The sequence below is a fragment of the Diplotaxodon limnothrissa genome, linkage group LG20 (genome assembly GCF_057381915.1).
Source record: "Diplotaxodon limnothrissa isolate DT_005_m linkage group LG20, D_limnothrissa_male_GT1.1, whole genome shotgun sequence".
Lineage (NCBI taxonomy): Eukaryota > Metazoa > Chordata > Actinopteri > Cichliformes > Cichlidae > Diplotaxodon > Diplotaxodon limnothrissa.
Genome location: NC_140615.1, coordinates 25,690,109 through 25,703,261, shown reverse-complemented (window position 1 = coordinate 25,703,261; position 13,153 = coordinate 25,690,109). Strand labels below are relative to the sequence as shown.

The 13,153-nt window shown below is 39.0% G+C and overlaps 1 protein-coding gene across 1 annotated transcript; it reads right to left on the bottom strand.

Annotated features, from left to right (window-relative positions):
• Positions 1–10,795: 10,795 nt before the first annotated feature.
• On the bottom strand, positions 10,796–12,183 carry LOC146611014 (uncharacterized). Its single transcript, XM_085345570.1, has 6 exons — positions 11,898–12,183; positions 11,767–11,829; positions 11,528–11,622; positions 11,388–11,397; positions 11,164–11,295; positions 10,796–11,079 (listed from the first exon to the last, which is right to left on the bottom strand). The coding sequence occupies exons 1-6, from the start codon at positions 12,181–12,183 to the stop codon at positions 10,796–10,798; spliced, it is 870 nt and encodes a 289-aa protein (XP_085201696.1).
• Positions 12,184–13,153: the final 970 nt, after the last annotated feature.

Sequence of the window (13,153 nt, the reverse complement as noted above, 5' to 3'; positions counted from 1 at the left end):
ACAGACAATAAACTTTGTAAATCAACATCTATCAAATCTATATGTCATCACCATGGAGCAGTGACACTGTTACAGTCTGTTTAAGACTGTGTAGAACTCCAAACGCCACTGGCATCGAGCATCCCCGGTTTATTCTCCAAGACTACAGCGATTTGTGTTAAATTGTGTGAGATTCCTGCCTAAATCCTGGTGATCAATCAAAACATTTCCAAAACAAGCCTTGGGTAACAAATGCAGGAAAAACCCTGCGGAGGAGGAGCTGAAGATGGCTTAGTTGAGTGTAAACCCCCCCCCCCCATCCTGGGTGAGTTTATGATTAATCTAAGTTGTATCAACAGAATCAATATTTTTGCTCTGCACAAGAAACAAGCTTTGAAACTCACAATATCTGCTAACTAGGCTAATCTTCAGCCCGAGCAGATGTTGTCTGCAGTTTGATAGATTTGGGTGAGAGTAGAAACTGTCTGGAGCTCTGAAGCCTGCCAGATGCTTCTGTATCAACACCTCTTTTATCACCTGATGAGAGTCATCCTGCCAACTATGACAGTAATTCCATTTAAGAGGGCCACACTGACAGCACTATCATCACATCATGGATGAGTGGCATTGACTGAGTGCACATATTTACATTTGACACGTGTTTTCTGAGAGTAGTCCTGGTTAGCGAGCGCTGTCGGCCAATGTTTGGGCTTCCTGAATTTATGCATTCAACAAAAAATACGAAAAAAAAAGATGAGCACATTCTGTCAGAGTTCTGTGCCAACCTGCATAACTATTTGCACATGGAAACCGTGTTTCATGTGTAGGAGAACACCACTAAATGGGCTGCCTTGATGTAAGGTCAATCCTCCTACATTAACACCCAGGAACACAGCGATTAAACATCAAACTCCTGATTCCTACTACTGGTAGGAGAAGAAAATACCCAGTCAACACCACCACCTGATAACTTTCAGCCTTAGGTAAACAGACTGTCTAATGGTAAGAAGAACTAGTGTTGTTTTACACTTGTCAGATTATACAAACACATATGACGTGTGTCTCGCGCTATAATCAACTAATCAAGTGGCCACAGTGAACTATACAGCAATGTGCTTTAAATAGCCTCGGTGGCTTAGGTATGTCGACATGTGTTGAGTTTTATGGGAAGACCGGCACACTAGGATTTGGCAGCTACTTATACTCACAGGTTCCAATTAAGACGTGATAAACGCTTTTGTATATTTATCACTGTTCAGCTGTGTCTCACTCACAAAAACAGCAGCGTTATACAGAAATGCTTTCCTTTCCTTTGCTTTTTTTTTTTTTTTTTTTTTTTACATACCTGTGTTTGATGTGCAAGTCAAAACGGCACCTCACGTTAACCGATTCCTGCCTGTTCTTGTGTGCTGGAACATCTTGATGCATCAAATTTAATCCTAATGTAGATTAAGGACATGAATAAACAGTGCAGGCAAGAGCGTCAAACAGATTAAGAGTTTTAAAAGAGCATTACGACAAATTATACTGCTTTGATGTCTTTGCAGAGTCAAAATGAAAAGTCCTATGCTTTGTCCAAAGCGCAGTGCTGTTTTGCATTGCCGTGCTAAATGTATTCTTATTCATGATCGTGGATCCACAATAACCGGGAACCATCAGTTTAAACCAGGTAAGGTGATATTTTTCTAATTTGCAATCAATCTTTAATGGCATCAGATACAGTTATACTATTTTTGGCTCCTGGTTGTCTTCACTGACTGACATTATTTTAGGGAATGCTAAAAACAAATCCCTCTTCACATTTTCTTTTCACATGCCACAGCAGAGTCCACAACTGTATGACGATTGCACCTTGAAGAGGAAAAATGCCTTTTGAAATAACAAACACTTGAAGCCAGCTCATTACTTGGGTGACATTGTTTCTTCCAAGGCAAGCCTCAACTTTTCATCATTATACAACTCTCCTATTGCTCACCAAAAGAAAATTTATTATCCTTGCTCAAATCCACTTAGGACAATATGCATTCCATAGTTGGTTGGCTATGAGAGCCAAGCAGTTTGAGATGAATGCCTTGCCCCAGCTGAGGAGATGTCAGGTTTGAAGCCACGCCTCCAGTGATTTTGACCACAAATAGATAAATGTGGGGTAATTAGTGCAGGCATTCAAGAACATGACAGTTATTCCAGAGAATCTGCTGAGGTGCGCTAGCAGCCCTGGGACTCTGCAGCTAGTAGGCGCAGCAGTGCTTTGAGCTAAATTCTAATGTCAGACTCCCAAGGCCTGATTTAGCAACTTATTGCACCAGTGCAAACTGGGTTTTAGTGTTAAAAAAAATGTTGGTATTTACAAAGAGAGCACAGTGACAAGAGTATGTGTAAGTGGAGCTTGCAGGTTTTTGGGACTGACCTTGTTGCATACATATTTCTAGCATGTTCTCCTTCAAGGCATAAATTATAAGGAAGGAATACTTATATCAAGCACACAAACTGATTTACTAATGTTTGCAAGATGAAATTTACTCCTAATTGCTCTGACATTTAACACTGTACATTAAACTCACCCTGTTTACTCACAATGTGGGCTGCCACTCTATTGAATCATTAGTTATTATTAATCTCAGGCTTTCTTCCACAGTGTGTCTTTGTCCTGTCTTCCCCCCATCACCCCAACCGGTCCTGAGACTGGTTCTGCTGGAGTTTTTCACTCCAATTGTAACCAAAGTGCTTACTCAAAGGGGGTTCATATGATTGTTGGGGTTGTCTCTGTTTTCTTTGCATTATTGTAGAGTCTTTACCTCACAAAATAAAACGCCTTGAGGCAGCTGTTGTTGTGACTGAATTAAAGTGAACTGAACAAAAAAGGATGTCTTATTTTTTGCACTTGATATTGAAATGAACTGACGGCGCCTGTGTTTAAAGAACAAGACAGCTTTTGTGAACCATCTGTAAAACTAACCCCACCTGTGAGGCCCGCACATCAGAATATTGTATTACATGCTGGTCTCCATTTTTTTGGCTTAATTTTGCTTTCTTTTATAATGTTGAGATGATCAAATAGACAGTTAAATAATATCTATAGAGAGACAATTATATAATGCAATGTGATATATTGTCTTTAATTCTTAGATACTGTTGTTTCTGAATCAATCTTCACAAGTGCTAATCCATTTTTTAGCTTCTGCTTGTCCAAAGCTGGGTAAGGGTTTGGGTGAAATTCTGTCACTTGTTCACGGTTCTCAGAGCAAAGAAAAGAACTAATGAAGGGAGGTTCTTGTCACGACCTAAAAGTACTCATTAGGATCTTCTTCTTCTTTTGGCTCCCCACTTTAGGGGTCACCACAGTGGATCATTTTCATCCACTCTTATGAAAATGATCCTGTCACATCACTCTTCTGCACATCTTCCTTCACTACATTAATGAACCTTGTCAGAGGTCTTTTTCTTTTCCTTGAGCCTGGCAGCTTTATCTTCAACATCCTTTCTCTGCACTTATCAAATCAGCCAAGCTTTTCCCTTTACAAATCATACTACTTACATTTAGAGTTATTACATTCACCTCTACACTCCTAACTTTGTCTTCAGCCAACAGCAGCACAGTTTCCACCCAATCCCTGACAGATCAAGTACATAAATATCTCTCTTTATGATCTCCATGTTTAATTTAATGATGGTTTTGCCTCAGATGCCATTTCTGATGCAGCCTTCCTCATTTACCTGGGCTTTGCATAGGAAGAGAATATTTGTTTTTTATTGACAATCTGTTTTACTTCACCCGATGGGCTCAGTCTGGCTCATATATACACAAGGGTATGGCATTAGTGACACTTGACTGTCACTTTCAACATTTCCTCTTTTGAATGTAAAGGGGCATTCTTACCCCCACCACAGTCTAAATCTATTCCAGTAGTTTTTAATGCCCAAACCTAACCAGGAAGTGAAAGCAAAAGTAAGAAAAGAGCAAGAATAGGAACTGTAATTGGTCTTTTTTTTAAGCCAAAAAGACATTTGATTTAGTCTATCACCACCTTAACAACATCCTAACACAGACTTTTTAAGAAGTATGCAATTTTCCCTCCAGCAGTAAAATCAGAATTTAGTGGAAATTATGTCAGAATTTTATTTGGATAAACAAAGGTTTATTAATATTCATTAGATATAGTTTAAATGAATTCAGTGCATGGTGGCTGTCTTAAAATAATTACCTTTTTAAGGTGAATCCAATTGTAAAAACAACTGACTCCCATATGGACTTAAAAGGATATATTGTTCAGTATCTGCAGCATTCAGCAGTGCAAATTTTAACCAACATCTTTAATTTTATTTGATAGGTATTAATTAAAGTTCTTGACAGATTCACAAACTAATTGTTTTCATCGTGGTAAGAGAGAAAATAGGGTGTCAGCAAACTCATTAGTACTCATTCTCTCGTGACCAGCTATTGTTTTGGATTTCCCGGCAATCAGTCCTGTAGCTGATCAAAATATGTGAGTCAGCACAGAAGCGGTAGGATGATTAAGAAACCAGCATTACCCCTAAAGAAGAATCCATTTTTTAAATTTTGGAAACATTGAAAGTGTTGCCTTCATGTCACTGACGTGCTGATGTTGCCATTTCTGCTTTGAAGTCTGTGTAATTTGCATATTAATTCAATTACTTTCAGAAACATGTTGGGTGGGGAAAGAACACAACTGGGAGTAGACTGGCTGTGGACACTTGCCTCAGGAGCTCTAGGCTTCAAATGTGCATAGAAGTAGAGAAGAAAGAAACACAGTTGCCTTGGCTTACACATGCGTATTCCATGTTAACTTCATTTGCTGACTTGGACATTTTTAATATGACTTTAGTGTAAAATGCACCAAATCCAGTTCCTTCAAACCAAAAAGATTTGAATTCTCATCATGCATTTTTCAGTTCATTTTGAGTCATCAGCTCTTGTGGGAACAAGTCTGAAGATAACCCATTCAGGAAGCCCATATTAGAGTCAATGAGGCAGATGAGAACAAAAACACAGAAAACATAGCCCTGCGGGTAAAAATACTCATGGAAAGAGGAAGCTTGAAAGTGGCTGAATAACTTCTTTGCAAAAGAGGCAAAAGAACTTGTAGCTAAATGTTTGCAGAAAAAAGCAGAAAAGGGAACATAAGGATCATTTACATTTTTATATTATATCAGGTGGGCACACAGCTCAACCGTCAGCTTTCAATGATGATAGAGATACATTATGTCATTCAGGAAAAACAGAACTTCCTGTGTAAGGAGTGATATATTTGTTTGGGGTGGAATAATCTTTTTCCCATCATGAATGAAATGAAAAGAGAGGATTACAGTATCATAAATTCCTAAACAAAATATTTTCTGGTCTTGAAACTGCAAAGCTTCACTACAACTGACAGGCAGCAGATAGTCACAGTTGCACATTTAAATTTGGATTCTCTGGAACCTTTTGGGGCCACCCAGATCTGTGCATTTCAACAAACAAATCTCATCAAGGTAGATAAGCACCTAGCCAAAGTAAATAAGACGGCGTCATCAGTCTTTTTCCTTTGCTCTTTTTTTTTTCTTTTCAGATGCAAAACATCTCACGGAAATGAGGTAAAACTCAGTCACGGGCTCAGAAAACCTTTTACGCGTACTGAGCCAACGACTAATTCTGTACAGAGGGAGCTATTTGGTCATTATTGCATCAGTCATAATAGCAGTGGTGGAACCACTGCAACCGTAAGTTTTATAGCTGAAGTCAAGTTTGAATCATTACTTACACTGTGTTGCTGCTATTAGTGACATAGGCCAGCCCAATGTAAGTAATGACCTTCAGTATACTTTTTTTCCTATGTGGCAAATTTCTGTAACCAAAACAGTTAAAGTTTTTAAGTCACTGATTCTTACTATTTGGTTATGCAGGCTTGGCTTCCATGCAGAAGTTGCACATATAATTAATTTGTTTTATGCAACCACCAACTCATTTAAATAATCTTGAATGGTTTGTCTTTTTTCTATTTCTATATCTACATTGATATATTTATATTTATATTGATATAAGGTGGTTGCTCCATCTATCGATCCATCCATGCATTCATTCTCTTCCGCTTATCCTCATCAGGGTCGTGGCTGGATCCTATCCCAGCTAACATGCCACAGTGGGGTACACCCTGGACAGGTTTCCAGCCTGATGGAGGGCTCACACAGAGAGACAGACAACCATATGCTCTCATATTCACACCTATGGGCAGTTTTGAATCACCAATTAACCTAGCCCCACTAACTGCATGGTAGCTGCAGAGAACCCATGCAAACAGGGGGATAACACGGAAACTCCACACAAAAAAGGCCCCAGACAGATGGTGGAGTCAAACTCAGGACCTTTAAAGTCGCAGATACTGGACACCCATCCTGACACAACCCTGAAGGAGATTTGTTTCCATTTGGAATCAAACCAGCAACCTTTCCCTTGTCAAGTGAATATGTTAACCACTACAGAAGTACAACTGCAACGAAAAAAGGGTTCCCAAAAAAGTCCTGTAGTATTTACATAATGTAATTTTAGTTTAGTGAGTAGCCTCCTAATTAACCACTGGCTGTGTAGGTTGGCCGGAGGGGCTGACCAGACACACTTGTAAACAAGTGTAAACAACTTGTTTACAAGAAAAAAAACTTACAAATTACTGTGTTTTATCTATGAATAGAAAACACTAAAATCTACAAGTGATGCAGAAAGTTGCAGCATGTCCCAGACCATTTGTTTCTTCTAATATCATTTTATCTAATCTCATCTAATGCACATATATCAGCTACATAAAAAGAGAGAAGTTCTAGATGTAACCTTATAACCTGCAGAGGCAGTTACTCTGGTATCCTGCAGGGGGTCCTAAACAGTAAGTCAGCTTCTCCAGGTCTAAACTGCTGCTGCTTCTGCTGCAGTCATTGTTCTTCCTAAGGTGACCCTGGTTTGATCAAAACTGAAGGTCCATAACTGCACATCTGAAACGTGATAGTACCGGCTATCTTATTCTAGTATCTACTGTTACCCAATGCAACTGGACAAACACTCCAGTACATTTCATCACTTGAAGATGTGAAGTGATTGCCAAGTACTTTGCAGCCTCTCTGACCAGCACTAATACTGAGCTTTGTCAACAACCTTTAATGCAGTGCACCTACTCATTATAAAATTCAATAATGCAACTTAATCATGCCAAATAATTTAACATGAGTATGTTTTTAATAAAACAGTGTGCATTTGCACAACCCAATAACATGTCCATTTGAGTCTGAGTACAATCAGCTGTTTGACTCTGAGTAGATATGCATCTATAGACTCTGGCTACAGTGGAGGGCTTCATTTCCAGTGAATTGTTGGCTCAGAGCTGCCCTCTGTGTGCATACCTGCGTTTCTACATGAGTCTCTGCTTGTGTGTGTCGTTCCTTTGTGTTTTTGTTGCTTGCAACTTGCCTGCACCAGAACGTTCGGATCACAGAGCTTGAAATATGTACATTCGGTGCCAGGATCCTTTGTATTACAGCACATTGCGCTGTTATATGCAAACGTGTCATGCAAATAGACGCATTTGCTGCAAACGGAAATCAGCTTTTCCCTCTCTGCGATCTATGAAACCAGCTGTCACTTTCAATCTCCTAGTACTCTTATTACTGCTCAATAGAAACTCTCTTGGAAGCTATAGAAATTTCCAGAGTAGTCACATGATGTCTACCTTTTTTATAGTTATAGTGATGATTAAGGAATGCCTCTTGCTCATCTCTGATCAACTAAAGTGCATAAAAAAGAGGAGACTTCTCTTTTAAATCAGGCAGAAAGGAATGCACATTTACACTCACACGCCTTGGGGCTCATCCTGCACCAAACATGTTTTTTGGAGTGCAGAAGGAAGACTAATGGGGGTTCCTTTATCTGTTCAGCTGTTACGGCACACTGTCCAAGATCTATCTTAAAATTTAATTTCTATTTTAGCTATGCATGAAATGTGACAAGAAAAGGGTATACCGAGTTAAATGTGTAACAAGTACTCTTTCCACATATGTAAAAATGTAGAACATATTGTTACAATGATTTAGATTTTGCTTAGCAATTGCTATCATATTTATGTCATAAATTACCTTATAGTTAGTTTGCATTGATGAAAATCTATAGCTGACTCTTATCAGGCTCTAATGAACCTCCTCTTTAATTTAAATGTCAAAAGAAATCATGCCGTTTCTGTTGCGTGTTTGTGTATGGGTGCACATGCACACATGCAAGCAAGTGGAGGCATGAGTGTGTCTAAAGAACATTCACGAGGTTTTCAAACATGTCTTCCTGCTCTGATTGATTTTTTTCATTGACCAAGAAGATGCCAAACAAATGATATTGGAGACACTTTAAGCAGCCTTTTCTGGTGCACTCAGCTCTAACTAAAACATTCGCACTTCAAAAGATCAGCTTGCAAAAGCCGTTCACGAGACAGAGAAGACGTGCACTGTCACAGCTTTAATGAGCTTTCACACCTTAAGCTCCAGGACAAAGAAAAAATAAATAAATGAAAGACTAATGAAACTAAGGTTTTCAAATGGGAAATTCCCTCTCTCGTTAAGTGCTGATTCATCAGCTGGCTAAATTATCCCAAAACAGAGGGATTTCACAATATTGCACACATAATCAATTAAAATGCTGTCTTTATGGGCATATTTCAAATATCGACAATAACAGGGATACACCTTAATGTGCTGTGTGTTTTCTTGTGTTCTTAAAGTCGGATCAATGATACTACCTCTAAACGAGCCGAAGCCTTGATGACAAAGGGTGAAAAGCTTCTCCAGCTTAGCCTCAACCTTAATAGTGGCACTGTGGGGACACCTAACATAGAATTAAATGCAATTATGAAAAAATGTTTCCAACCCAAGAGGTGCCTGTGAGAGAGGAAACCATAGAAGCTGCATTCATTTCACACAGCCCCAGGTGCCGAGAGGATACGGTAGTCCTTTTCATATTGGCAGCTGTTTGATCAGACTAACAGCGCTCCCTAGCCATACCATAGCTTCAGGTCTGATCTAAACTCCTCATCAAATTCAAAGGAGACACCGTGTCTCCAATACACTCCGGGCTCTTTCCATAAACACCGCTGAATTATTCCTTTGAGCACCCCTTTTTTGATAGTGACGTCCACCTTCCTTTCACGAGGCTGAAGAAATGTTAACTACCTACCAACTACAAATTTCACAGCGGTAGATGCGTAACGATATTGGACAATGTCTCCATATCTTCCAGCAAGGGTGTGAAATTGTACTGTGAGGGCATCTGATAGCTTGTAGATCAGCTGCGACTGATAGCGTTCTCTGTGGATTGTGGGAAATAAACAGGGAAAGTAGAGGGCAGCGAAAGAAAGAGAGAGAAAGAGTTCATCACAGACACTGGCAGTGAAAGGAGATGTAGCTTGCCTGCCTCTGTGTTGTGTGTTGATCATGGTTATCGGACCCATGCTAGATGACTGATAACTAAGGTGTGGTGTTGTGTAATGTGTGTGTGTCTGTGTATGCCTGTGTGATCTGAATGACTGCACAACAAAGAGTCTGAATGGATTTAGTCAAAGCTCAAACGCTGATGCAGCTGCATTCCTGGAGCTTTATGATGTGAAACACCAAAGGAAAGGAAACAATGATCACATTCATAAGATGTCATTTTCTTCCACTTTTATCTGAGGAATTTCTTTAGTTTTTTGCCCCCCTTTTTTTCATAACGTAATGTGTTCACCTTTTCCAAACTGGGGCCCTGTTAGGAGGTTTTGTTTGAAAACCTGACCCCAGTCTCACTAGTAATGTACAGTATGGCTACTTTGCAATAACAACCATCCACACATCCACGACTCAAATTCCAAAAACGTTAGAACACTGTGTAAAGTGTAAATAAATACAGAATGCAATGATTTGCTCATATTTTATACATAATAGAAACATAGAAGAAGTATAACATTTTTCAAATGAGTAAATGTACCCTTTTGGGAAAAAGTAAGGCAATTTTGAATTTGATAGCAGCAACACAGCTCAGAAAAGTTGGGATGGGCCCATGTTAGTCCAACAAAAGTGCAGCATCCTCTCTACTTTTAACTGATTGTACACATCTGGAAACTGAGTCTGGGGTCTTCTTTGTCATATTTTTGTTTCATGATGTGCCAAATGCTTTGAACTGGTGAAAAGTCTGGACTACGGGCAGGACAGTTCAGCGCCCAGACTCTACTACAAAGCCATGCTGTTGTAATAGATGCAGTTTAGCACTGTCTTGTTGAAATATGCAAGTTCTTCTCTAAATAATCAAGTCATCTGTAAAGCTTATGTTTTGTTTATAGTTTATACAACTTCTTAATTATTTGGCGAATGGGGTTGTGGTTAGTTGCACTGAAAACAGTGTTGTATTTTCTCTTTATGGATTAGAGTGTGAGAGGCTTAGAACGAGTTGAGTAAGTCAGTAAATTAATCTAAACTCACCATTACTTTAGTTTTTTCAGAATAACATTTTCCATAAAGTCATTTAACAGTGCTTCAAATTAGATGTGTCTGCCTTGAACCTATAATTTAAAATATGTAGTTTGGGCTATAGATTTGTGACATATCAACTACTGTATGGCTGTCAGTCTTGTCAAAGATTAAAGTTAAGACTAAGTTTGTGTAGGAGAATTTTAATTTATTAATTGAATGCTCCAGAATTACACATGCTTTTATGTTTATGAGTTTGTTTCCATAAACCTACCCAGTGCAGAGAAATTAAGAAACAAAATCCTCTGTGAATTTGATGTTACCTTTGCCTTGTGTCCAACTCGTATGTTGGAAGTTACAAAGGAAAGAGCAGAAAGCCACTAAAAGTTGTTCTGTGGTACTGGTCATCCCAAACACTACCAGACAGTTGTACTGAAACAACATCTCCCACTTCTAACTGCAACACCACACCATTGGATGCATTGTCCTCAGGATCGGTGGTTGTGGTTTGACGGTCCCCAATGAAAACCATGGCATCAGAATTTTTGACAAGTCTCATCCTCATATTTTTCTCATAGTGCGCTATATGACCAGTAAATCTAAAGTAGTAGACTCCTCTTACTGGTGCAGTGAAATAACCTAAAAAAGAGAGAGAAAAAAGTCACAACTAATTGTGGTGAAACTAATGAAACCAATAATTAAATAGAAGCCTAATCTGCCTACCTGTGTTTGGGTTGTAGTGGTTTCCAGTGTTGGTAAAGACATTTCTGAAGATGAGTGTTGCAAATTCAGAGCCATATTCAATGTTACCTTCACCAGATTCCAGGAGGGAGGCAGAAAAAGCCACCTTCACTACTGTGGCAAGAAAACAAAATAAGTAAATAAATAAATAAATAAATAAAGTAAACTCAGAATCATTAATGATCATCCACTAATTATTCATCTACTTCTTGTACACTTATCAGGAAAACAGAAAAGTATTTATCTCTGTTAATATTTTGAAGCTCTTGCGCTGTGGTATTTCCCCGTGAAATCACAAGACACACATGAATAACCAATCAGTCAAATCATTCCATACATCCCAAACCGAAGCTTTACCTTCCCGCTGTTTCTCCAGCATTTCCACACGAAGTTCACTGACTGTCAGCGTCTGCCTGATAGCTGCAAGCTCTCTAGCTTGAGCTAACATGATGAAAAGGGAGATAAATGAAATGGAAGTATATTGTGAAGGTTTACAAGTCAGAGAATAAACAAGTTGTAACAGTTTATGAGTAAGTAAAAATGAACACAACAATACAATATTTAGGGCCGGGGGCATTTAGTTACCATCATTCTTTATCTGCAGTTCTTCAACCAGGATCTCAGCTGCAGTCATCCTGGCCTCCATGACTATAACAAAAGTGCATGTAAGCTTAGTTGCATCTATTTTTAATGAAGTGATTCCCTCATCACTGTACCTGTATTTTCTTTCTGTAAGGCCTCCACCAGGCTATCCAGAACTGTCACTCTGTCTTTCAAGTATCTAAGCTCTACACTTTGCTCCACCACCAAGTCTCTCAGAGCCAACAGCTCAACCCAGATGTCAGTCTGAAGCACCTGATCGTCTTCACTTCCCTCAATGCTGGGCCTCTGTGTGCCAGCCAAATCTGTCTCATCATCAGAATCATTGTTACTGCTGTTTATTTGGGCCCTGCAAAGATGGCAAAGCAGGAGAACCATAAATGAAGGCATGAAAGTCCTCATCTTCATTCACGAAATGCCCTGTTTGCTGTGTGTGCCTGGGTCATTTATGGGTGATTTCAAGGCCAAATGTGTCAGGTGGATGGAGATTTGCCAAATGTGTGAGAAAGATCACAGCTACTGTAGTGTGGCAGGTATGGGATAGACAGGTGTGTGACTCAGACTTTTAAACACATATCACTGAGTGGATGTTGCAATGGAGAGCTTTGAATAGATAGAAGTTTGCTAATAGGTATGCCCAGCTCTCTAAATGACTTAAAATTATTTTTACTAATAAAAAAAAAAACTATATAAATACTTAGATTTCAAAAAACTGAAATGTTGCACAGAGTCAGAGTTAAATTCCTTGTTTCACAAGCTTGGCCAAATAAAGATGATATTGATGCTGATAGCCTCAGAAATTTTCTAGGAATCCTCGAGCAACTGTTGGTGTCAGAGTGCTGTCACAAATGAATTAAATAAATTACAAAGGAATACTATGCTCTGGACAGATGAATCAAAGGTTATCAAACTTTTTTGAGATTAAATACAAAATTTTTCAAGAAAAAACACCATGTAATGTGCATGTAATAATGTATACATGTAGTTCACCATTATCCATGACCTACTTTCAGTGGCAAACACTGATATCAGTGTCCAGTCTGTGCAAGAGAACGGAGTACATCTAACTCAATTCTGTCAATAACACCGCTTGATGTAAACACGGTGATCATTTCCAGAGGCTCTTTTTCTCTGACAGGTGTCGTTGTTTCCCAGAAGGGATCTGGAATTATCCTCAAGTCCTTTAGCGCAAACGGGCGTCCACACAGGTCTTTTGACTACCCGCAAGTTATTGTAACGAGCTAGGGAAATTTCCCACTGCAACAGGACCATTATGTGGGCGTGTTGCTTGTGAGTCATAAGCGTGTGCATCAGTGACAAGTTAGACAATTAGAGAGAAATAACAACAAATCAATCTGTCGTTAAAAAAAAT

Coding starts and splice junctions, on each gene's coding strand:
- LOC146611014 (XM_085345570.1), bottom strand. CDS start 12,183: ATGAGGACTTTCATGCCTTCATTTATGGTTCTCCTGCTTTGCCATCTT. Junction 11,830..11,897: donor CTTACAGAAAGAAAATACAG/GTACAGTGATGA, acceptor CTTTTGTTATAG/TCATGGAGGCCAGGATGACT. Junction 11,623..11,766: donor ACTGCAGATAAAGAATGATG/GTAACTAAATGC, acceptor TCATCATGTTAG/CTCAAGCTAGAGAGCTTGCA.